This window comes from Antechinus flavipes, chromosome X (genome assembly GCF_016432865.1).
Source record: "Antechinus flavipes isolate AdamAnt ecotype Samford, QLD, Australia chromosome X, AdamAnt_v2, whole genome shotgun sequence".
NCBI lineage: Eukaryota > Metazoa > Chordata > Mammalia > Dasyuromorphia > Dasyuridae > Antechinus > Antechinus flavipes.
Window position 1 is genome coordinate 8,880,643 of NC_067404.1, and position 24,919 is coordinate 8,905,561.

Genomic DNA, 24,919 nt, shown 5'->3' on the forward strand with positions numbered 1-24,919 from the left:
CAATCTGTAGTCAGAGGGGCAAAGTGCCATCTAAACAAAATAGTTAAAAAGTATTACATTTTAGGTACAATTGAATAGAATTTCTTATATTATGGTTTCCCAAAAGCACAACAGAAGAAACTATATGTAATACTATAACATGCAGAATTTAAATCATAGATCTAAAACAAAACTTATTGCCCGGCAAATGACATCAATTCAGTTAAATGCATTCTTAAATTTTCTTGCAGAAAAAAAGAAATCATTAGTCTGTGAAGTTAGGCATTCTGTATCAGGTATATCCAGAAATCAATATAAAGCAATTAAAAAACCAATTGCACTCAGGGATACAAAAATGACTCTTATTCTTACAATTTACCCTTATATTTTACTTTAATGCCAAATCCCAAAAGTATTTTCTATAAAAACCAGTTTAACTTAGGGTCAAATATTATAATCTTTTGCAGCCGGGTGAGGGTGATGGGGTGGGGAAGGACAAAATACATCTTACTTTAAATAAGACTGCATTACAATATTGTTTCAGAGTCCCTGGCTGGAAGTCAGCATGGGATGCAGACAAGTAAATCTGCAGATTACAAAGGAGTGGTGCTTAATTAGCATAGCCTTGTACTCTAGATCCAAGAAAATGAACCTTATCAGGCAAGGTAAAGAAAGGAGAACAGATGACATTGAACATTTAAGCTTTGCCTGAAAAATGTGCTATAAAATCAAATTTTGAAGTGCTTTCTGAATCAAAGGATTTGCCAGAGTAATCTTGGTTAACTGGTAATGAAATAGCATCTCCTAATTGAATATAACAAGCCTATCTTGAAATAGTATTCACAGATTTACAGGAATAAAAATCTGCATCTTTCTCCACACTAATCTAACACTACATTTTCCTGATCCTTCATAGCTGAAACATACTTCAAAATTAATTTTCAAAACTATCCTTCTAATTTACTGACTCTTCTTTTATTCACTCTTTGTTCTTCCTTCTCCAAGAACAGGAAAGCTTTTTCTGCATCTATTGAAATAATCATATTATTATTTTTTTTAATTTTTGATTTGGTCAATTACATTCATAGTTTTCCTAATATTGAACCAGTCTTGCATTTCTAGTAGAAATCCAGCATGATTATAATCTTTGTGATATACTGTTTTAAAAAATATTTTATTATATTTTATTTAGTAATAACTTTATATTGACAGAATCCATGCCAAGGTAATTTTTTTTCACAACATTATCCCTTGCACTAGTTTCTGTTCCAATTTTTCCCCTCCCTCCCTCCACCCCCTCCCCTAGATGGCAAGCAGTCCTCTATATATGTTAGATATGTTGCAGTATATCCTAGAGACAATATATGTTTGCAGAACCGAACAGTTCTCTTGTTGCACAGGGAGAATTGGATTCAGAAGGTAAAAAGAACCAGGGAAGAAAAACAAAGATGCAGATAGTTCACATTTGTTTCCCAGTGTTCTTTCTTTGGGTGTAGCTGCTTCTGTCCATCATTTATCCATTGAAACTCAGTTAGGTCTCTTTGTCAAAGAAATCCACTTCCATCAGAATACAACCTCATACCATATCGTTGTCGAAGTGTATAGTGATCTCCTGGTTCTGCTCATTTCACTTAGCATCAGTTCATGTAAGTCTCGTGTGATATACTGTTATAATCTCTTTGCATCAATATTGATAAATTTATGGTTAGGTTTAGAGTTAGATACAAGAGTTAGATAATAGCCACTGTTCAATAGATTAATGGTCAAAGTGATGAGATTGATATAGGTATCAAATGATGAAATTAAGGGGTGCAATTGGCACCAAATGATGAGGTTCAGTAGCAGTTCACAAGGGATTTCTCTTAGCTAAAAAGTAGATTTATTTATGAGAAGAGGTAAAATAGGTACCAGGAGTGGTAAATATGAAGTAGATAGATGGAAGAGCACATAGGGATTTTAACAATGAACAATGGAAATGACAAATTCCCTAGTGGAACTCACAATTAACCAGGAGAAAGGGAATACATCATGAGGTACGAGTATGCCATTGACTGGTAGGTTAAATCCATAGAGGAGTGTAGCACCCTAAAAGAGTTAGTTATAAGGAGAAAGACATTATGAAGCATGCAGGAGAGGGGATGAGAAGAAAGACAGCACAAAGTGGGCTAACCCAAAAGGAGTTCAGCAAACATGGCATAGACCATGGGCACATTAATAGGAGAAATTTAACCTCGGGGATTTGACATCATAACTTAGCTTTCTGTTTGGATACATTAAGATGGGGTTACCCCACAGGAGTGGGACTGTAAGGTTGAGCTTTATCCCCATCAGTGTCCTTCCCTGCTTGCCTCAGATAGCAATCTTTTTTTTTATTATAGCTTTTTATTTACAAGATATATGCATGGGTAATTTTTCAGCATTGACAATTGCAAAACTTTTTGTTCCAATTTTTCCCCTCCTTCCCCCCATCCTTTCTCCCAGATGACAGAACCAATATATGTTAAATATGTTAAAGTATAAGTTAAATACAATATATGTATACATATTCATATAGTCATTTTGCTGTACAAGAAGAATCGAACTTTGAAATAATATGCAGTTAACCTGTAAAGGAAATCAAAAATGCAGGTGGACAAAAATAGAGGGATTGGGAATTCTATGTAGTGGTTCACACTCATTTCCCAGAGTTCTTACTCTGGGTGTAGCTGGTTCTATTCATCATTGAACAAATGGAACTGATTTGGTTCATCTCATTGCTGAAGAGGGCCAGGTCCATCAGAATTGATCATCATATAGTATTGTTGTTGAAGTATATAATGATCTCTTTGGCTTTGCTCATTTCACTCAGCATCAGTTCATGTAAGTCTCTCCAGACCTTTCTGAAATCCTGCTGCTGGTCTTTTCTTACCAAACAATAATATTCCATAACATTCATATATCATAATTTAATCAGCCATTCTCCAACTGATGGGCATCCACTTAGTTTCCATTTTCTAGCCATTACAAAGAGAACTGCCACAAATATTTTGGCACATACAGGTCCCTTTCCCTTCTTTATTATCTCTTTGGGATATAAGCCCAGTAGTAACACTGCTGGATGAAAGGGTATGCACAGTTTGATAACTTTTTGAGCATAGTTCCAAATTGCTCTCCAGAATGGTTGGATTCGTTCACAACTCCATCAACAATGTATCGGTGCCCCAGTTTTCCCATATCCCCTCCAACATTCAGCATTATCTTTTCCTGTTATCCTAGCCAATCTGACAGGTGTGTAGTAGTATCTCAGAGTTGTCTTAATTTGCATTTCTCTGATTAATAATGATTTGGAGCATCTTTTCATATGGCTAGAAATAGTATCAATTTCTTTGTCTGAAAATTGTTCATCTCCTTTGACCATTTATCAATTGGAGAATGGCTTGATTTCTTATAAATTAGAGACAATTCTCTATAGATTTTGGAAATGAGGCCTTTATCAGAACCTTTGCTTGTAAAAATGTTTTCCCTGTTTGTTGCTTCCCTTCTAATCTTGTCTGCATTAGTTCTGTTTGTACAAAAGCTTTTCATTTAATATAATCAAAATTTTCTATTTTGTGATCAGTAATGATCTCTAGTTCTTCTTTGGTCACAAATTCCTCAGGTAGCAATCTTATCAATATGTCAGGCTTTCTCTGTCAACCCTACCTAGTTTTTATTATTATTATTATTATAGCTTTTTGTTTACAAGATATATGCATGGGTAATTTTTCAGCATTGACAGTTGCAAAACCAACCCTACCTAGTTACCAGGACCTCATCAAAAGGACATGAACAATTTCAAAAAAAAAATTGCAAAGTATTCACAATCAGATGAAAAAAAGCTCCAAATCACTAATAATAAGAGAAATACAATTCAAAATCATCCTGATACTTTATCCCACATTCTGAAAATTGGGGAAAATGACAAAAAATGGCAACAGTTGATGTTGGAGGGGTTATGGGAAAATGGGCACACAAATAGTATTTGTGGCTATTTTGAAAAGCAATTTAGAATTATGCAAATAAAGACACTAAACTGTATCAGAGATTCCATTACTGGGCTTATTCCCCAAGTAAGCCATCAATTAGTAAAAAGTCCCCATAGAGTCCAAAATATTTATAGCAATACTTTTTGTGATAGCTAAGAATTGGAAACAAAGTAGTTGGCAATTGATTGGGGAGTGGCTAAACAAATTATTTGTATGTACAAAGTGCATGAATGTAATGGAATATTATTGCACTATAAAAAATACTGGATGTGACGGATCTAGGGAAGTATTGAGCATTCTGTATAAATTGATGCCCAGTGAAGTCATCAGACCCAAGAAATCAGTATACATGATACAGTGATGTAGATGAAAAGAACAAGGACACACCAAAAAATCAAAAGGAAATATAGCAAAATTATAAACATTAAGTGGAACTTGAATGGAGAAAAATGAGGAAACACCTTTGTCTACCTCTTGGTGGTGGTGGTGGGGGATATCCACCTTTTTAGACTTTTTTAATGTTATCAAGCAGTTACTATTTGTTATATGGTGTGGCTCTGGAAGTGAGAAAGTAAGGTATAGATTAATTATTAATTATGGTAATATAAGAAACAGAAAATATAAACAAAACTTTAAAAATGAAATATATATGGCATGTGGTGCAGGATGATGTTTTAAGCCTAATTTGTGCCACATTGCTTTTTAGTTTTCTCAGAAGTTTCTGTCAAATAGGGAGTTTTTTTGCTTAGTTAAATTCAGCTTTTATCAAACACTGGGTTTTTGAAATCCACTGTTTTTGATTCTCTCTATATAGTCTATTTTCTCTATCTTTAGTTTTTGTTTTTTTAAACCTATGGTTTTTATGACTGAGTTATTATATACTTGGAAATGTGGAAGTGCTATTTCTCTTTTTCATCATTTTTCTGGATCTTCTAAATCTTTTGTTCTTCCAAATGAATTTTGTTTTTATTTTATCAAGTTCCATTCCTTTGATACTTTCATTGGTATAACATTAAAAGTGTAAATTAACATGTCATTCTTATGATATTGGCCAGACCCGGACATAATTACTGAATAATCCTCTAGATATTTAAGTTACTCATTATTTCTTTTAAGGAGAACTTGGTAACTGAATGTGTACAACAGTGAAATCAAAACCAAATAGAAAATAGACTGCATATTAACCTAGAAAACAACGCATTAACATTATTTATGTTGTTAAAAATTTCCAATTATATTCTGATCTGGCTTGAGCTTTACTTGGAAGTTTTGTGGACTGTGCATTTGAACTTTTGATATACAAGTATTTCTTAGTCTATGAATTTTGTAATTATTTGGAATAGGATTTCCCTTTCTTATATTGCCTCTTGGATTTGGTTAGTATTATAGATAAATACAGTTAATTTTTGAGGATTTTTTTTTGATAAAACTAGAAGCTGGTTTTATTTTTAAAGATAAATGACTTAGTTAATTTTTTTTTATTTTTTTATTTTTATTTTTATTTTTTTTTACAATTGAATTTTTTTATTTATTTAATAATTACTTTATATTGACACTCGTTTCTGTTCCGATTTTTTTCCCCCCTCCCTCCCTCCACCCCCTCCCCTAGATGGCAAGCAGTCCTTTATATGTTGGATATGTTGCAGTATATCCTAGATACAATATATGTTTGCAGAACCGAACAGTTCTCTTGTTGCATAGGGAGAATTGGATTCAGAAGGTATAAATAACCCGGGAAGAAAAACAAAAATGCAGATAGTTCACATTCATTTCCCAGTGTTCTTTCTTTGGGTGTAGCTGCTTTGGTCCGTCATTTATCAATTGAAACTCAGGTCTCTTTATCAAAGAAATCCACTTCCATCAATATAGCCTGCAATTTTGCTTAACATATTAATTGTCTCAATTAGTATCTACTGATTTGTTAGGATTTTCCTAGTATTCCCTCAGGAAATCAGTAAATAGGGATACTTTTATCTCTTCTTTTCCCATCTTAGTACATTTTATTTCTTTGTTTTGTCTCACCACTCACCACAAGCATTTAATTGGGAGAATAAACATCTTTGTTTTATTCTCATTTTTATTGGAAAAGTTTCTAGTGCATTCGTGTTGAATGCAATTAGATAGATACTTATGATATTGAAAAAAATCCTTCTAAGCCTGTACTTTGTTGGATTTTTAGTATAAAAGAGTGTTATAGTTTTTTCATTGACTTTTTCTGTATCCCTTGAGATAATATGTGCTTTTGTATTCTTTGATTTTTAAGATGATATGTTTTGCTTGTTTCCCTAATGTTGAACCATCCTTGTATCCCTGTTCATTATAAATCCAATTTGGCAGTTTACAGTTCACCAATCTCAATCTCTTCCACAGGGGATCTCTGTGGACTCATTGGTAGAAGGGTTATTGTCACCTGTTTTTTTTTTTTGTTTTTGTTTTTTTTTTTTAAAGATGAGCACTAAGACCTGGGTATTACATGTACAATAGGAATCCATCGTAAGCTTTGGAGCAGAGAGACATTTGTTAATCCATGTTCTAAATGAATTTTACAGGAAGATTTTTTCCCCGTAAGATAGTCTATGAATTCTCAGAAGGCTTGGCTTATATTTGTTCCTCTTCTAGTACACAGATCTGTACTTAATAAATATACAACAACTTGACTTTCCATTCAGATTCTCTCTTATTCCCTTTTACAATCATCAGTGGGCAGTGATCTTCACCTCTGCTCTGGGATGATTTAGGGCTTGTGAGGGCCTTGTTTTCATTATTGCTGTGTTACAGAAGTTTCCAAAATAACAACTAGGGCCCAGCATTTGTAAAGCGAAGCAAGACATTATCAGGTGATGTGCCAAATGGTATTATGAAGTGCTTTCTAAGTACAGGAGCCTATGGGTCTGTCCACCTGGACACCTTGGTTCAGGATCTCGTCATCTTTGCCTCATGGAATCACTAACTCCCTTCAGGGTACCCTCTACCCTTCCCATTCTCCTGGAAATTACTTAGTATTTATACATATACTTAAATATATGTATGTATATGTATATATATAAATATAAAGCTTATATATAAATATATATGTATACATATATTCACATATATACAGATATTTTTGCCATTTTTGACTGTGTCTGCCCAGCAGTAAAGACATTGCCTATCACACAGTCACTTGATAAAGGCCAATTGACTTGAATTGAGGGTTATATATTCTGGTACTTCAGAGACATGGTAAATGATCAAGTATTTTTTTTAAGTATAAGAGTGGAGAGGACAAGAAAGAACCTGAAGGAGTAGCCAGATAGTACAGTGGATAGAACACCAGCCCTGCTGAAGAAAAGCTATGGGTGCTAAAGCCGCATCTGACAGGGCCCCAGACTTTTGGGAAGTAATGCTCACCTCAATTTTTCTCCTGCCTGCAAGCCAGCTTGAAAAGATAGGACTCTTAGAGCATCCATAAATGTGCTCCAAGATCTTCACCTTGATGTTCTCTAGTTGGGCTTGTAGATTACTTTCTGAATCTCTGAATTTTCAATTTTGCCAAACAAATGTCTCTATTGTCAATGTTCTCTGTCTTTTCCCCAGAACTACGCTATGCTGGCACGGTGATGAGATTTGATTACGTTTGGCTCAGAGACCACTGCCGCTCAGCATCTTGCTATAACTCCAAGACCAATCAACGCAGCTTGGACACTGCTAGTGTGGACTTGGGCATCAAGCCTCAGACTATACGTTTGAATGAGACCATGCTCTTTCTCACATGTAAGTAAACTCGGGATTAACAAATGTAGCCAAGAAGCATTGAACAACAACAACAACAACAAGAATTAGAGAACTGGGAAAGATCTCAGTGGCTATCAAATCCAGTTCCCATATAACAGACCCAACAAGTGGTCCTTCAAAGGCCACTTGAAGAGCTCCCAGGAATGGGGATCCCACTACCTCTCAAAGCCACCTTGCCACTTTTGTTAAAAAGCTTATCCTGGTATCTATCCTAAATTGGTTTCTTTGCAACTCCTATTTATTACTCCTGGTTATGCCCTTCTCATTAGACAAAACAGGTCTAATCCCTGCTCCACGTAATCCCACTGAGCACTCCCTTCTTCAAGCTCAACTTGCCTAAGTTCTTCAGTAGATCTTCCTATGGCATGGAATCAAGTCCATTCACTATCTTGGTTGCCCATGTCTGCAGTGGGGAGAGATTTGAGACAGGCAGATTTGCCCAAGGCTACTGCAATAGTTCAGCCATGAGGTGGGGGCAGTTCTTGAGAAGAGGAGGCATATTCGAGGGATGCTGTAAAGGTGGAACTGACAGGCCATGGCAACAGCCTGGATCTGGGGAGTGAGAGAGTTCAGGGTCCGGGACGAGACCTCAGTAGCCAGTTTAAGAGACTAGGAGGAGGATGCTGCCCTCTGCAGTAACAGAAAAGGTAGGGCTTAAGGGGAAAGATAATGAGTTGTTTTGGACAAAGTAAAGAGTTTCAGATGTCTCCCGGACAACCAGTTTGATGTGATTGAAAGAGGCAAGATTGAAGATCAGGAGACGAGCTCCATTGTTTTCACAAGAATAAGTGATTAATCAAAAGTTTCGGGAAGAGCAGATAAATGATCTTCACAATATGCTCTTTCTCTTCTAGCTGAGTGACCTGTTCAGAAAAGGAAATGACATTAGTCTGTTCTCCTCCCGACTTTCTTTTCTAGGCATTGGCCAACCATCTCTTGACTGATCATTACAGAATTTTCACTGAAATCAAAGTCGAGCTCAGTAGACTATAGTTCTCTTCCGTCTTTTGAAAATTGGAACATTTGGCTTTCTCTAATCTTGTGGTACCATGCCTTTGCAATTATAAAGCCAGCTCTTCCAGTATCAGACCAATGGAGTTCATCTGGGCCAAGTGATTGGGTAAATCACTGGAGTACTAGGTGCTTTCTTAGCATCTCCTTATTTCTCTTGCTCTCTTTCAGCTGTCTTTGTCCTATTATTCTCCTCTCCAGAGCAAGCAGAATTTGACAGCTTTATCTTCTCTTTGGTGATAGTTCTCCAATTTTCTGGCCTAGCTTGAGCCTTCTTTTTTTATTCTGTACTCATAGCCTGAAAAATCCATATTTTTTGTTGTCCTTAGTTTCCCTTGCTGGACTCAGTTCCTTTTAAGCCTTAGCACTACTGCCTTTATTTTTTTTCCTTTGGGTCATCCTCTCACAGTGGAAAGCATTTGGAGTTAGAGGTTCTTAGTTCAAATCTCAGCTTTGTCATTTAATATCTGGTGATCTTGATCATGTCATTTAGCCTCTCTGTGCCTCTGTTTACTCCTCTGTAAAATGAGGGGCTTGAAATAGATGACCTCTAATGTCTCTTTGAGCTCTAAAACCGTGATTCTTAGAACTGATTAATTACTGTCTGGATGGGCTCTCCTTACTGGAGTTCTGTTGGCACCATGGATAGCTCCTAGCCCTGCCTCTGGCTCTCACTCCATAGGGATTCTCCTTGTTACACCTGCCTAAGCTATAAACCCAGAAGGTGATCCTACCCAGAGAGTTGACTTGATTCCATATGAATTCTTGCTGTGGAGGAATGAACTATATGAGCTATAATGTGGTTGGAGAGTCAGCTAGAAACCCCTGCAGGGCAAATGGGGACAGGGATTGGAAACTGGCACCAGAAATACTCTATAAAATTTGGCCAATTTAGTTCAAGCTGTTCATAGCCACTCATCCATAGGAGTTCTCCACAAGCCATTCCAGGGTGGATAAAAATGAATGGTTGATCACCCAGTTGCCTAGACAGGTCACATGCTGGAATAATAAGAAGGCAGCCAACTACTTAGCACAGCTTTTTTTCCTACGGGGAATCAAGCCTCATTAAGCCACCCTCTGCCTCACTTAACAGTCATATCCACATATGTCCATTGAGAATATCCTATCCCCGGCTACAAAAGAGCCCATAAAATTTGGTGGGATCACCAAGAGAGTTTTATCAGGAGTTGAAACCAGCCAGGAAGATCTGGCACCTTGCAAAGAAGCCCATGTTTATACTGTGAATTATCTGAAGCAAAACCTCCTGGCCAAGGGACTAGAAACCAAATGATGCAAGATGGATGGACAGAAAAAGAGAAAGGGAGGGTGAAGAGAGAAAAGGCTTCATGATGAGGGGCCCTGCATAGATCACTGTTCCCACACCTCCAAAATCCCAGGCCCTGTGGCTGCCTTCTGGGCCACTGACTCAAGTTCCAAATGGGAACAGAATCCCACTCGTAGGCCATAAAACCCTCAGTGAAAGGCAGTTTATGCCACAGTTACACAGAAATGATATTCTACAATGATTCAGAATCATTTCAGGTAGTACATCTCCCTCCTCATTTGCCACCGTGGCAAACTCTTATACAGAAGGGTACGTGGACTTGTACAGCAATGGAGACCTATCAAGTTGGATGTGTCTGGAAGCTGCATCAACACTTGAGCCTTAATTGCCTTAGCTTATTAAGTCTCAAGGACAGTTTCATTGCTTTCTTATGCAATTTTTAATCTAAGGACCTTCCAGTCTTTTTAGGCTATTAATTAATTAATTTTTAAAAAGCAGTTGCTGAGTGTTTATTTACTATGTGTCAGCCACTATTCTAAGCACTAGGGAAACAAATACAAAACCAAAACCAGTTACTGCTCTTAAGAGAGACTTTTTTAAATTAATTTTTTTCAGTCAACAAAAATTCACCTTCCTCATCTATCCCTCTTATCCCCCTTCCCCAATGAGAAAGAAAAAAAGTTATGAATATACAGGGTCAAGTAGAACCAATTACCATGTAACCATGTCACCAAAAATATGTCTTAGTCCACCACCTCTCTGTCAGGAGGAGCTAGTGTGCTTCATCACAAGTCCTCTGGACCTGGAGTTTTCCAAGTAAACCATCATATTATCGGCAAACAGGGATAGTTTTATCTCCGATTATCTATTTTTATTCCTTTAAGTCCTTTCTCTTGTCTTATTGGGCATCCTTACTTCACTCCTGTCTTTACTGGAAAAGGTTTTAATTAATTTCTTTTCAGTAAGCATTTATTAAGTGCCCACCATGTGCCAGGCACTGTGCCAAATTTTAGGGATATAAATAAGAAAAAGGATAGTCCCTACCCTTAAAGAACCTTATAATCTAAGGGGAGAGAAAACAACACATAAAAGGAAACTAGAAGGAGGGGGAAATGTAGAGCTATCCATCATGGTGGGGAGGGAATCTTGTTCTCTGGAATTGAAGCCAAGCAGAGCTACAGATGGAAAGTGGGTTTTGATGTATGCCTGTGAAGTGTCCTTGGGTTTCCTAGTGTGACCATGTTGCTACTAGTTTGGCGGGGGGAGAAAGGGTGCTAAGTGAATTTAGGGTTAGTGAGTGTCAATTCTTGTTATGAGCCAGAACTCGAAACAAGGTGATAACTCAATGGAATTGAATGAAACAATGCTTGTGTTTACACCTTTGAGAGTTCACATATTAGCTCACACATTAGAGTTTACAAGTTGGGAGATTTCAGTATTCAGTATGAGATTCACGAGTTTATACCACCCATAATCCCACTCTTGGAGGAGGAATCAACCTTTGAGTTTACACCTCTAAAAGAGCATAAAAACAGCTGAGCTCAGTCAGGAGAGGTCAGTTGAAAAAGATTGAAAGCCAGAAGTCAGTCAGTTCGGGAGATTGACAAGCTAGAGACTGCAGTGGGGCAGAAGCAAAGGATTCGGAGGAGTAGAATCAAGATTCAGAGGGAGCTGGAGGCAGAAGCTGGCAGACTAGCAACAAGAGCTGTCGGAACCAAGGAAAGCTTACCGGGCTCTTTTGGAAGAGACAATAAAAGACTGTACTTTAATCCCTGGCTGCATTTGGGGTGATTATTACTTGGAACTGAAACTAAGGCTGCCTCCAGAAGCTCCCCAAGATATCTGCTCCCAGAGAACGATCATATTTTAGAGAAAGAAGAGAACACTACAAGTTCTAGTATTTGTTTTTGCTTTTTTGCAACCTTTTGGATTCTTGGTGTCCTAGATCATGGAAATAACTAAGGTTGCTTTAGTATTTGTGTACAACTTTTGTTTTGGAGAGGTTTGAGAAGTGGGAATTGTAGAAAATGTGTAATCTACGATCTTATTGGTCACATGATTTGAAAGCCCAGATTAACAGAAGTGGAAAAAAGCTTTTCAAATAATTCTGTCGTTGAAAAGGAAATTGGACAAACTATACATGACTCCCAAAGAAAAATTAAAAAAAGACTTAGACTAGATGGATTTATAAGCAAATTCTACTAAACTTTTAAAGCACGATCAATTCCAGTACGACCTAAACTGTTTGAAAAAACATAAAAAGAAACCTTGCCAAATTCCTTCTATGACACAAATATAGTCTTCATATCTAGAAGAAGGGAAGTTAAAGCAGAGAAAGAAATTAAAGCCGATATCGCTAATGAATATTAATACACATCTTAAAAATAAAACATCATGAAGGGTACTACAGCAATATATCACAGATTACACACTATGACTAGGATGAATTTTTTTTAAAAGGCAGGGCTAGTTCAATATTAGGAAAACTATAAACATATTAATTATCAAAACAACAAAAATAATATAATGAAATCACTAAATGCAAAAAAAGCTTTGGACAAGACAGGACACTCATTCCTGTTAACAACACTAGAAAACAGAAATAAGCAGAGCTTTCCTTAAAATGATAAGTATTATCTAACATGAAGAGTCAGCATCTTTTGTCACTGAGATAAGAGAGTTGTCTTTCCAGTAAGATTATGCATGGGTTAAGGAAGTACATCCAATGTCGTCATTGCTTTTCATTATTGCACTAGAAATGCTAGTTAGAGCAATAAGACAAGAAGAAAAAATTGGAGGAATATAGGCAAAGAGGAAACAAAATTATCGTTATTGCAGATGTTAATGATGTTACTCAGAGAACCCTAGAGAGTCAAGTGAAACAGCGAGCTGAAATAATTAATTTCCTCAGCGAAATTGCAGGATATAAAAGAAACATACAAATCATCGGCATGTTTGTATATTACTCACAAAATCCAGCAGGAAGATATAGAAAGAGGAATTACATTGAAAATAATTAGAGAATGTATAAGGTAATTGCTCAGCACAGTGCCTGGCATATGATAGGCACTTAATAAGTGCTTACTGAATTGAATTGAATTAAAAACTTTCCCAATAAATACAGAAGTAAAGTAAGGATGCCCAGTAACCTTCTGAAACACACAGGAACGACATGAACACAATTATAAAACATCCTTTACAAAAATAAAGGCAGATCTGAACAACTGCAGAAATAGGCATTGCTCATAGGTAGGCCAAACCATTGTAATCAAAATGACAATACTCCCTAAGTCAATTCATTTATTCAGTGCCATCCCAATCAAACTACCGATCTAGTTTGTAGAACTAAGAAAAGTGATAATAAAATTTGGTAAGAAGAATAAAATATCAAGTATATCAAATGAATTTAAGAAAGTGATAAGGAGGGTGGCCTAGCAATACCAGGTCCAAGTTGGACTACAAACCCTCGATCGTCAAAACAAATTAATTAATCCTGGATAAGAAATAAAAATATTGACAAGTGAAACAGATTAGGTACACAATATACAGAAGCAAGTGAGCACAGTAACCTAGTGCTTGATGAACCCAGAGATCCTAATTATTGGATCAAGAACTCAGTATTTTTCTAAAAACTGTTGGGAAAACTGGAACTCAGGTCTGGCAGACTAGGTGTATATCAACATAATGTGACACTTTAAGCCAAGACAAGCTTTAAATGAGGACACGACTTAGATATAAAAGGTGACACCATAAACAAGGAGGAGCAAAGATCTGTGAACTGAGGAAGAGATCTTGATCAAACAAGAGATAGAAGGAAGAGATATCATGGGTGATAAAATGGACAATTTTCATTACAAACCACTTAATGTTTTTTGGCCAAATTAGAAGAAAACTAGGAAGCTGGGGAAGCCTTGTAGCAAGTTTCTCTGATTAAAAAAAAACAAACAAAAACTCTAAGATATATGGTGAACTAATTTATATTTATAAGAATAAGAGTCATTCCTCAATTGGTAAATGTTATGGATAGGCATATGAATAGGCAATTTTGAGAGGAAGAAATCTAGACTAGAAATAATCATATTGAAAATGCTCTAAATCATTAATAATTAGAGAAAGGCAAATTAAAACAACTGATGTACCACTTCACACCTCTCAAATTGGCAAAGTTGACAAAAAAGGAAAATGCCAAATGCTGAAGGGGCTGTGGGAAAACAGGTACATTAATGGTCTATCATTGGAGCTGTGATCTGCTCTAGTTATTCTAGAAAATGATTTATTTTTAAGATGTGTATTAATATTCATTAGAGATATTGGCTTTAATTTCTTTCTCTGTTTTAACTCTCCCTCTTTTAGATAGGAAGAGTACTATGCTATATTACTATGCTATAAGGTTTCAGACACACCAGAGAAGACTCATACAAATTTTTGCCAAGTGAAATGAGCAGAACCAATAGAACACTTGATATTATAAGAGCAATATTGTGGAGACAGATGACTTTGACAGATTTAGAACTCTGATCAATACAAGGAACAGGCACAATTCCAGAGAACTCATGAAACACGCTACCCCCCTGCACATAGACAAGTAATGGACTCAGAGGGAAGACCGAGGCATATTTGTGAAGCTGAGAGATATGGATAATGCAGGAATTTGTTCTGCTTGGCAATTCATATTTGTAACAGATTTTATTTTTCTTGCTTTTTTAGTGAGGGTCAGGAAGAGGTGAGAGGGAAAGAATTCAGAGCAGAAAATAAATAAAAATTGAATTTTTAAAATGATTTCGAGGGAACACTGTGAGTGGGGGAAAGATTTGCCTAGCTGATATTAACTCAATAAATATTTTTAAGTTTCTAAGAAAAAAAGTATATGTGGAGAGGATTGCTTTGGCAAGTAGGAGGGCCATTTCTCCATTAGAGAATATGGTAGGGAAATTTGTCTGGGGGATATGTGAAGAGAAGAGGGAGCTCTCAGTGAATAGACTCCTTTTTTTTTTCTTTTTTGGGTTTTATTTGTGAACTCATCCGAGTAGGTCATAGAAGAGAACTGTAATGGGTTTGAGAAGACTGACAAAGTATAGAATAGCCTCTGGAGAGTAAGACAGCAGGACAATTAGGGAGAAATACAAGGATCCCCTTGCTGCCGTTAAGAGAAACAATAGACATTTGTAGCAGACCCATTCTGTACTGTACATCAGTATCTATTTCTAGGTTCCCTGAAGATTGGTGTGAATTCAGCTTTAACTTTGTATCCTCACCATCCAGCATAGTCTTTCCCACATAATAGGCCTATAATAAGTGTTTATTGAACGACTGACTTCAATCTCTTTGGGCCCCTTAGCTGAATCAGAATTAGGCCTGAGTTCCAGAAAGCCATTCTTGGTATCCTCTACCCTGACAACTCCCTTCTTTGGATTTCACTTATACTCTTGCATCTGTGGAACATCTGGCTGCCTTTGTATTCTGTTTTGCAAAGAGCAGGAAACTCAGATTAAGATCCATCTCTGTGTCTTGGTACTCACTTGGGCCTAAGTAACAGTCGGCTAGTTGTTGGTCTCCAAGATGTTTAAATCACTTTTTCCCCCACCCTGTTTCCCTCCTTTGGACTGGTCTTCATCAAGTTCCCAGGAAACTCATTATCTTTTGAGGTTGCATCGGCATTGCTACTCATAGCCCGTCAATTCCTTTGGTATCCTCTGCCCCAGAGCAAAGAACTCCTCCCAAGGCCTGCCTTGAAAGAGGGCTCCTAGATCAGGCATCTCTTCATGTCCCCCAGTTTGTGCTCAGTGAGCACTCTGTCATGTCCCTGCACTGGACTACTCTTCCTTTCCTTCCACTTTTCAGCTGCATTTAGTGTACTGTCTCTCTTGTCTCTCTGCACCCTGTCTTATTATACTATGACCCCCTTTGAGGGCAGACAATGTCTTTTGCCTTTCTTTGTATCTCCAGCACTTAGTACAATGTCTGGTATACAGTAGGTGCTTAATAAATGCTTTTTTGATTGACACCATCGTTTTAGGATTTCCACCGGTACTATTCAGCAGTATGCAGTCACAGGGAAGTATTTGGCTGGTGGGAGTAATCCAGGTTTGGGTTTGGGCAATATATGGTTGTGTTAAAACATCTGTATAAGAGATTCAAAACCAGATTTGAACTGGTACACCAGTTGGTTGGCATAGGGAGGGGAGGGGAAGAGAGCCAGTGCAGGTATGATGACCTCTGAAATAATTGAAGGGTAGGAAGATCAGAGATCATGATGAGAATGAAGAGGTTACAAGAGGAATGGAAAGATGAAACGATAGAAGGTTACAATCAAATAGAAGAATTTCAGAGTTCATGAAATCAGAATAAAAATAATGAGCACGAGGGCACAGATGGACTAGCTCACCCTGGGGCGAGCATTACCATCTACCCTTCCAAAGCCCAGGTTGTGTTCCTCTCTGGGCCTAAGACACTGCAAATCTAGTCTCCTTATTCATTCAGGAACAGAAAAATGTGTAGTTTGGTTTGCTCATAAAATGATTATATTTAGTGTGGTAAATTTTAAAATCTGGTTTATCCGGGAAGTGATTAAAATGTTATTTGAATTTCATCGAATTATAGAAGCAGAATCTTCTAAACCTAACCCTCCCTTCTGTCCCCCCCAAGTTCTCTGCTTGAAGTGTTCCAGTGATACTAAGCTATTTACTACTGAAGGCAGATCTTTTCAAATCTAAAAAACCTTGCTTTATTAAGATTTTCTTTAGATTGAGTCAAAATATGCCTCTATGACTTCCATCTATCTGTTGCTTCTAGTTTTGTCCTTTGGTGCTTGTGGGCCCTCAGCTTCTAGGAGGATGATGTCACCGTGTGTTCTCGTGATTAAGGACCATTATTTGACCTTAAAGGAGAAACAATGGACAGATTGGAGAGAGCAGAAGGAAAGGTCCAAGGCATGATATGAAAGGATCCCCAGAACAGCACGACCAGCTAAAGGTTTTGCCGAGGTCTTTGCTTCAAAAGCCTCAGGCAGGGGTCCCAGAATGGCGAATGGGAAGGGCAGCGCCCTGATGGTCAGCTTGTTGTGCAGAAAGAGCAGCACAGGGTATGGCAAGGGCTCCGTTGTGTCCTGTTGCCTCCCACATATACAGTATCTTTTGATGGGAATGCTGTGCTATTTCATCTTGTTCCTGGGGAAAATCCGGAGAGCTGGGAACTTTTCTGACCTACTCCGCCATCTTCTCAGAATCCGTTCACCTTTTCTCTTTTTAAATCTGCATAAATCTTCCTTTATATATGTTATACAGTTTTGCCAGGAATCGAAATCAAGCTCAGTGGTCCATAGTTTGAAGAATTTCCCTTCTGATCTTTTTCTGGAAAATCAGGTGATATTTGCTTGTCTCTAGTGCTCTGACTCCTATTAACCATGGTCTTTTAGCCATCAGCGTCAGTGACTCAGCACTCATACCCCCTCATTCTTAGGACTTAGATCAGCCAGGCCTGATGACTTGAACTTGTCGAGGGCTGCTGGAGCATGTCTCGCCACCCCCTTCCCTACCTGGGCTTTCAGGTTTCTCTTAAGCACTTTTGTTTAATCCTTTACAGATTAAAGAGAATTTCTTTTTCGGTGTCCATCCCTTCATCATGTGACCTTGGGCTTCATTTCTCTGGGTCTCAATTTCCCCATCCCCCTAACAGAGGAGGGAATTTGAACTCTCTGGCCCCTGAGGGCCTTTCTAGCTCAAATCTATTATCACAGGCAAAACCCAGAGGATATTAGACACTAACGATGTTATTGTACAAAAAAGTAAATGATCACATTTCCTGGACATAGTGTCATCCACTAAATTAAGCAAACAAAGAAAGTACTTGTTCTCAGATTATCAGCCATCGGAATGGGTGGGGGAGTGGGAGGGAGGTTGGGGAAAACTAACTCAACCATAGCATTCTGATATTTCTTCTAGTAAAACAGTAAACTCAAGATCATAATATGTTAGATTTCTTTCTAACATATTGACCGACCAACTATAAACAAAAGATGTGGGGGCACACATGTCCCTAGGCTAAACATTAAAATGACCTAGAGTACATGGTATGCTTTTCCCAGAAGCTCCCAGTTCATTCTCCTAAACTGTATATCCTGGTTCCTAAATGGAATCCCCAAAGTAGAAAAAGGAGTTAATTAGCTAACTATTCCACAGGAGTTTCAGTGTTTCATGCCTGAGCTGTGTACAAATCAGAGTCTTTCATTCACTTTGCGTATCAGAAGCCATTGCCTCTCCCCGACACAGAGTCATTGAGGCCCTTGTTTGGTACATCTTGGGTGGGGGCGCCTTTGGGGGTTGGCCCTCTCCTGGTTATGGGGAACCATGCAGCTCTATCCAGTTTCCAAATGGCCTTGCCTTGGGAAGACTATTCTTCGGCATATGACAGTATATGAACTTCCTAGTTGAATTTCTATGGAGAAGTTCTGTCACATTGTTTATAAAGGCCAGGTCCTTGTCATATATACAAGGGGCCCCTTCTTCAGATCGCATTCAACGTGCCGAGCTGGAGATACCAGTAAGAACAAAACTGGAGGTCCTACCATCCCTGTGTCACTGAGATGGAGTGAAGATGTTCATCACGGAAATTTAAGAGGCTGCACTGGGAAGGCAGATTTCCTGAGGGGACATAAATAAAGATAATGCATGAGACAGAGAGTAAGATTGTAAGCCAGGACCTGAATTTCTTGAAAAAGAAGAGAGTATTTTTTTTAAAACTGAATCATCCATTTATTTAAACATTTATTGAGTGCTTACTGTGTGCCCTGTTTTGGGCCATGAGGAAACAGATAAATAAGGCATGGTCTCTCCCTTCAAGTTCCTCCCGATATTCACTGGCAGATGATACATGACTATGAGGACCTGCATAATAAAGGGCAATAAAATGAGAGAATCTAAACCTCTGAGGAAAATAGCTGATGGCAGTAGGTGGCTCAGGAAGTAGCTATGGAGACCCAGCAGCATACCTACTCCCCTGGGCCCAGCGTGTGTGTCAGAGGCTGAGCAGAAACAGGAGAGAAGCTATATACAAGATTGTCGAGGGAAGCTGGGGGTGCAGTGTTTTCTGGAGGCAGCCATGTTTCTGTGAGTGGCAGGAAAGAGTGGGAGAGGAATAGAGCAAGTTTTCATAATGCCTCCCGGAATGTGACTGAAGGAAATTGCTCAGCCACACCAGTAGGAAATGAATGAGGCAGCCGCTTCCCAATATCCTAGCTCCCTCTTCTGTTGCTCTTTAAAAGACTTCTGGCTTCCCATTCTTTTCCCAGCCTGGGAGCAGAGAGGCCCGGGGGTGGGGAGGAACTGCATTCACAAAAGCAGAGTTGGGGCCCATTGGAAGCGAAGACCTGCAGCAGAGACAAGGCTGAGACATCTGGAACTGCAGACAGGACGACAGCTGGAGCCAGGATAAAGTGGGATCCAACCAGATGGGAAGCTGCCATGAAAGTCCAACCGGGATGGGATGGTCCACTCCTCTCAACCCCTAAGGCTTCTTTTCATTGTTCCATAGTTTATTTCAATATATTCCATATAGCAATCTCTTCCTCTGTTTTTTTCCCCCCATATACCAGCTGGGAATAATGAGAGAGGGCAGAAGTATGCTGATAAGTGTTTAACTACCAGCTTTTCAGAAGCAAACATGCTCACGAGGAATCTTTCATTTATTTATTTATTCATTCATTCATTCATTCATTCATTTACTTATTTGTTTATTTGCTCATTTATTTATTTGTTTGTTTATTTATTTATTATTTTGACTAGGCATTTGGGGGTAAGCGACTTGACCAGGGTCACACAGCTAGTAAGAATTAAGTGTCTGAGACCTCCTTGAACTCAGGTCCTCCTGACTCCAGGGCTGGTATTCTATTCACTGTGCCATCAAGCTGCCCCTCATGAGCAACTTTTAAAGTTTCATCTGCGTTATTACCATTTTATCCATCACTTTCCTAAGTTTAGACATCTACAGAACAATCATCATATCTTGATTTATTACATTTGTCAGTTTTTAAGATGTAAATGCTCACACTGAAAATTAAATGACTACTTTCCTGAGCCTATTAGAGCGGAGCCCTGTGTGGGTAGGGGTGGGGAGGAGAGGAAATTAGGCTGATCGGGTGAGCAATTTCTTTTTTTTAATTTAATTTTTATTGATTTCTTTTGCGTCATTGCCAAATATATGCCTCCCTCATTGTCATTTCCTTATAAAATAGAATTTTAAAAAGAGGAGAAAAGCAATTCAGCTAAGCCAACAAATACGGCGATGACACCTGAAGTAAAGAAAGGCACAATTTCACACACCCATAGGCCCCCATCTTTTCTTTGATCTCTTCTGGGAATTATAATTACCAAACTTCACTTCCAGTTTTTGCATTGTTGTGGTCATCACATGTACTGTCTTCTTGGTTCTACTCACTTTAATCTGCATCAGTTAATTCATTTTTATTTTTTAAGGCACAGTAACATCGCACTGTATTCATCTACCACCATGGTGGTACCACTTCTCCAGTCAAGGAGCACCCACTTTGTTTCTAGTTCTTTACTACTACAAAGACTGCTATGGAAATTTTTTTTTTGTTCTATGGGGAAACTTCTTTCTGTCCTCGATCTCCTTGGTGGTATTTCTAGGTTAAATGGTGTGGATGTTGAGATTGGATTTTCTGGTCACTGTTTTTAGCATAATTCTAATTTATTCTTTACAATAGCAGTTAACAACTCCACCAATAACTTACTTATGTACCCACATTCCCCCAGTTCTCTTGAAATCGACTCCTCTCTTTTTGTCATATTTGCCAATCTGCTGAAAGTCAAGTTTTTGGGTTTTGTTTTTTTGCTGAGGCGATTGGGATTAAGTGACTTGCTCAGGGTCACACAGCTAGGCAGTGTTAAGTGCCTGAGGTCAGGGCTGATGCTATATCTACTGCGCCACCTAGCTGCCCCTGAAAGTCAAATTTTAACAAAGAATTTTCTTGTTTGTGTTTTTCATCACTAGTGATTTGATTGCTAATAGTTTCCATTTCCTGGTTAAAATCTATTGATTCATCTCCTTTGACTTCACGAGAAATTGGCTCTTGCTTTGTTCTCATTTAATTTTTTGACTGTACCCATCATTGTCGACCGTATCCACCTTCTGATAAGGAGATGTCCTCTACCTGTGTGGCTCAGTAACTGCCCCAAAGGCCTGCCTTCGAGTTACCTGCAGCACAGAGAGCTCCGTGCTAGAAGTAGGACTCCAAGTCTGCCTCTTGCTCATGTCCTGGTCAGTCCTTTAGCTGGGATACTACTCTACCTCTTGTCTTTGAGAAAGCCCTTCACAAAAAAGATGACTCTGCTCTGCTTTCTAAACTTCAGAAACATTCTGCACCTGCCAAAGTGGCTTATGGTATGTTTTCCATACTTACCGTGCCCTGTCCCATCTCCATGCTTTTAGACACATGGCTTCCCCAACCCTTACCAAGGTTGCACATCCTCCTCATCTTCCCTTCCTTGAATCTCTAGCTTTCCTCAACGCTTCGCTTACAAGGGTCACCTGCTACGGGATGGATTCACATTGCTTGGTTTTCTGTTTACTCACACGTTGTTCCCCCCGAGTAGAACATAGACCTCTTAAAGGCAGGCCGCTAAAGGTACCTCATGACTCGATAGCAGAAAACCTGTGCCCGATCCTACCGTGGTCCTCTGGAAACTCCTTCTCTCAGATCTTAGAAATAAAAATTCACCTGTTCGTTTTTGCATTCATTCACCAGATATTTATTCCATGTCTGCTATATGCCAGGCACTGTGCTAGGCAATGGGAATATAAAGAAAATCCAAAGATGCTCCACGTTTTCAAAGAACTGAATTCCATTGTTATATTAAACACAATCCAGCTTTTGAGTCATAGCAGTGTTTGTCTTTTATTCATTTCTGATTAAGTGGAAAGGCAGGGGCGACTCCTTCTTTGAAAGCTTCCCACGAACCCTTCTATTCCACTTACACACATGTATATGTGTGTGTATGATATAAAACATGTATTTATGATATCTGTCTATATCTTATCTCAGTGCCAGAGCACGTTCTAATAAGGCAGACAGTAATCCTGTCTTAATGGTTATTTTGCAGCCCTAAACCTGCCATAATACCATCCATCCATCCATCCATCCATCCATCGTAGTCTTCAAGAAAATCAAACTGTCTTTTGTGTCTTTGTAAGTAATAACAGACCGTGTTTTTATCTTCTAAGGTGGCCCCAAGGTTGACCGAGGTTCTTTGATGGCCATTCTGACCATCATATTCTAGCTTGTTTAAGTCTCCCTCCTCTTCCGAGCAGAGACACTGTTAATTTTGAATTTAGGCGCCCTGGTTCTTATTGCTATTTACAAGACCTAAACTATCCCAAATGACATCATGTTTGGCCTGGAATTCAGATCCGATGGTCTGTGGGAGTATGGCTGTTGCTGCTCTACTCATTTGAATTAGGAAATTGGGGCAGTTAAAAGCCAAACATCTAACTGCTCAGTGAAACATCTGATTCATTCATTGTCAGAGACCACATGGTGTGGACAAGTGGATTTTGTCGTCTCTGTGACCTAGGTCCCAAATCTTTCCAAGTATCGATCTAGAAGGAAGGAGACAAGCCTTTATTCAGCACCTCCTTCATGCCAGGGACTCTGCTAAGCATTTTACAAATCTGATCTCATTTGGTCTTCACAACAATCTTGGGAGGGAGGTACTATTGTTATCCTCAGTTTACAGCTGTGGAGACCGAGACAGGTGAAATGATTTGCCGAAGGTCATATAACTAGTATGTGCCTGAGGTAGAATTTGAACTCAGGTCTTCCTGCCCTCGGCGCCAGAGTTCTGAGTACTGTGGCACCCTTCGGCTAGGAAGCCTTATTCTTTTCCCAGAAAGCATCAGAAATCAGTGCTCTTCCAATAAGACTTAAGAAGTTTTCATAGACAAGATTCCCACTGGGCAAGTGTGCCAATAAGCAGAGTAGTCCCATGACAATGTTTTAAACAGTAGGAAGTTCCCTTTCTGGCGACAAAAGGGAAGAAAGTGTCAGGTGGCTTAACCAACTCTGGCCACTTCTTTCTCCTCGACTACTCCAGCTGTCAGCAATAGGCTGCTTCCGGAAGCCCACCTGGTGTTGACAGTGTGGATGCTACCGGCGGCCACCATTTTCTCTTTTGAGTCTGGGAGAATGGGCCAGTTGAGTCTGCCATGCGAGGGTAAGACTGACTTGCGCTCTGGTCTCACCTCCGCTACCTTTTCCATTTCCCGGAAGGTTCTGGAAGCCTCTCCCACATTTCCGTGGGTCTGGCCGGCCGTGTCATTCCATCCTTTCCAAGCAGAGGCGGAGGGATGCTCGTTCCTCAAGAATCACGTCTAGCTTCTAGCTGCCTTCAGGGAGTTCCTCAGTAGGTGTAGGCCCGGTAAGAGCCACTTGGTGGGATGACCAAATCATCTGCAGTGTTCTTTGAAATGGAGGTGGAAAAACAGAGCATCGCAGTTCTAGAGCACAGGAGGGCCAGCGTCACAGCTGAACATCAAAAAGACTCTTTAGGCAGGGTAACTGGCTCAAGTTTCCAAAAAGGAAGAGAGCATATGAGACGACAGGCTTGTGAACTTGGCTTTAGTACCTGACAAAATTCTAGCTGAGCGTTTCTGGTTGCGCTTAGTGGTCTGCTTTCCTTGGCTCCCCCGACTGGTAGAGAGATACATAAGGGGCAAAGCTTACGTGGATTGTCTAACTAGATGTCAGTGGGACGTGGCACAAAGTTTCCTGGGCCATCTTGGTGGACGGGATGGAGGCTGTGGGAGAGATGGCAGCATACTTAGATCCATTGAGAATTGATTGGATCAAACAATATAATGTACCTAGTAGTAATTAGTGGATCAGTGTCACGAGGAGAGAGATCTCAAGTGGAGTGGACGGCCTTTTAGCATTTTCCCAAGGATTTGGACGAAGGTGGAGAGAGGATGTTTATCAGATTTGTCCAACACAAGTTTTCAGGTAGGGGGATGGTTAATGTGTTTAGCTTGGAGAAGACTGGGAATGGGAAAGGGGACGGGAAGATGATTTCCAAATATTTGGAGGACTGTCCCGGGGAAGCCAGGTGTGCCTAAAAGGCAGGACTAGGAAGGGGAGGTGGGAGCTGGGGCTAGGATGGCCGAGCTGTAAGGGCGGCCATCCCTGATAACCAGAGCTTACACACGTGAGGGGGTCAGGATCCCTCGGAAGGAGGGAGACCCGTTGCACTCTGGGCCTGGATTGTTCAAGAGTGTGTGTGTGTTTGTGTGAGTGTGTGTCTGTGTCTCAGTGTTCTGTGTATTTGTGTGTATCTGCGTGTGCATGTGTATATATGTATACATGTGGATATGGGGGCACATACATGAGTGCGTGTATATTTGTGTGTGCAAGTTTGTGGACATTGTGTATCTGCGTATGTATGTGAGTGTGCATGATGTGTTTGTCTGCATCTGTGTGCCCGTGTTTGGATGTGTGTTTGCGCATGCGCTCCCTAAGCCCCGGCCCTGGAGCTAGGCTGACGGTTCCCGGCCAGAGCCGCTGCAGCCTCCCCCGCCTCTTGCTGCCCCTTCCCCGCTCCTCCCCATCCAATCAGGTGCCGCGTCTGGTCCTTCCTCCCTTCCCCCCTCAGACTGGGCCCCGTCTACCCCGATGGATGCCCCCTCTGTTCCTTCCCCCCTTCCTCCTCCCTTCTTTGTGCACCTTCCCTCCTAATCCTAACACCACCCTCCTTCCCTCCCCCCCGGCTGCCTAAAGAGTCTTTTTGATGTTCAGCTGTGACGCTGGCCCTCCTGTGCTCTAGAAGCCTCGATGCCTCCCTTTTGCTTCAGAGCTGGTCCT

The 24,919-nt window shown here is 39.6% G+C and overlaps 1 protein-coding gene across 1 annotated transcript in view; it reads left to right on the forward strand.

The window, feature by feature from the left end:
* TMLHE (trimethyllysine hydroxylase, epsilon) overlaps nucleotides 1-24,919 on the forward strand; it is a 102,968-nt gene that overhangs the window by 51,773 nt on the left and 26,276 nt on the right. Inside the window, exon 3 of the mRNA XM_051968158.1 lies at nucleotides 7,560-7,736. Coding sequence (XP_051824118.1) covers nucleotides 7,560-7,736 — 177 coding nt within the window. The remainder of the gene's footprint in view (nucleotides 1-7,559; nucleotides 7,737-24,919) is intronic.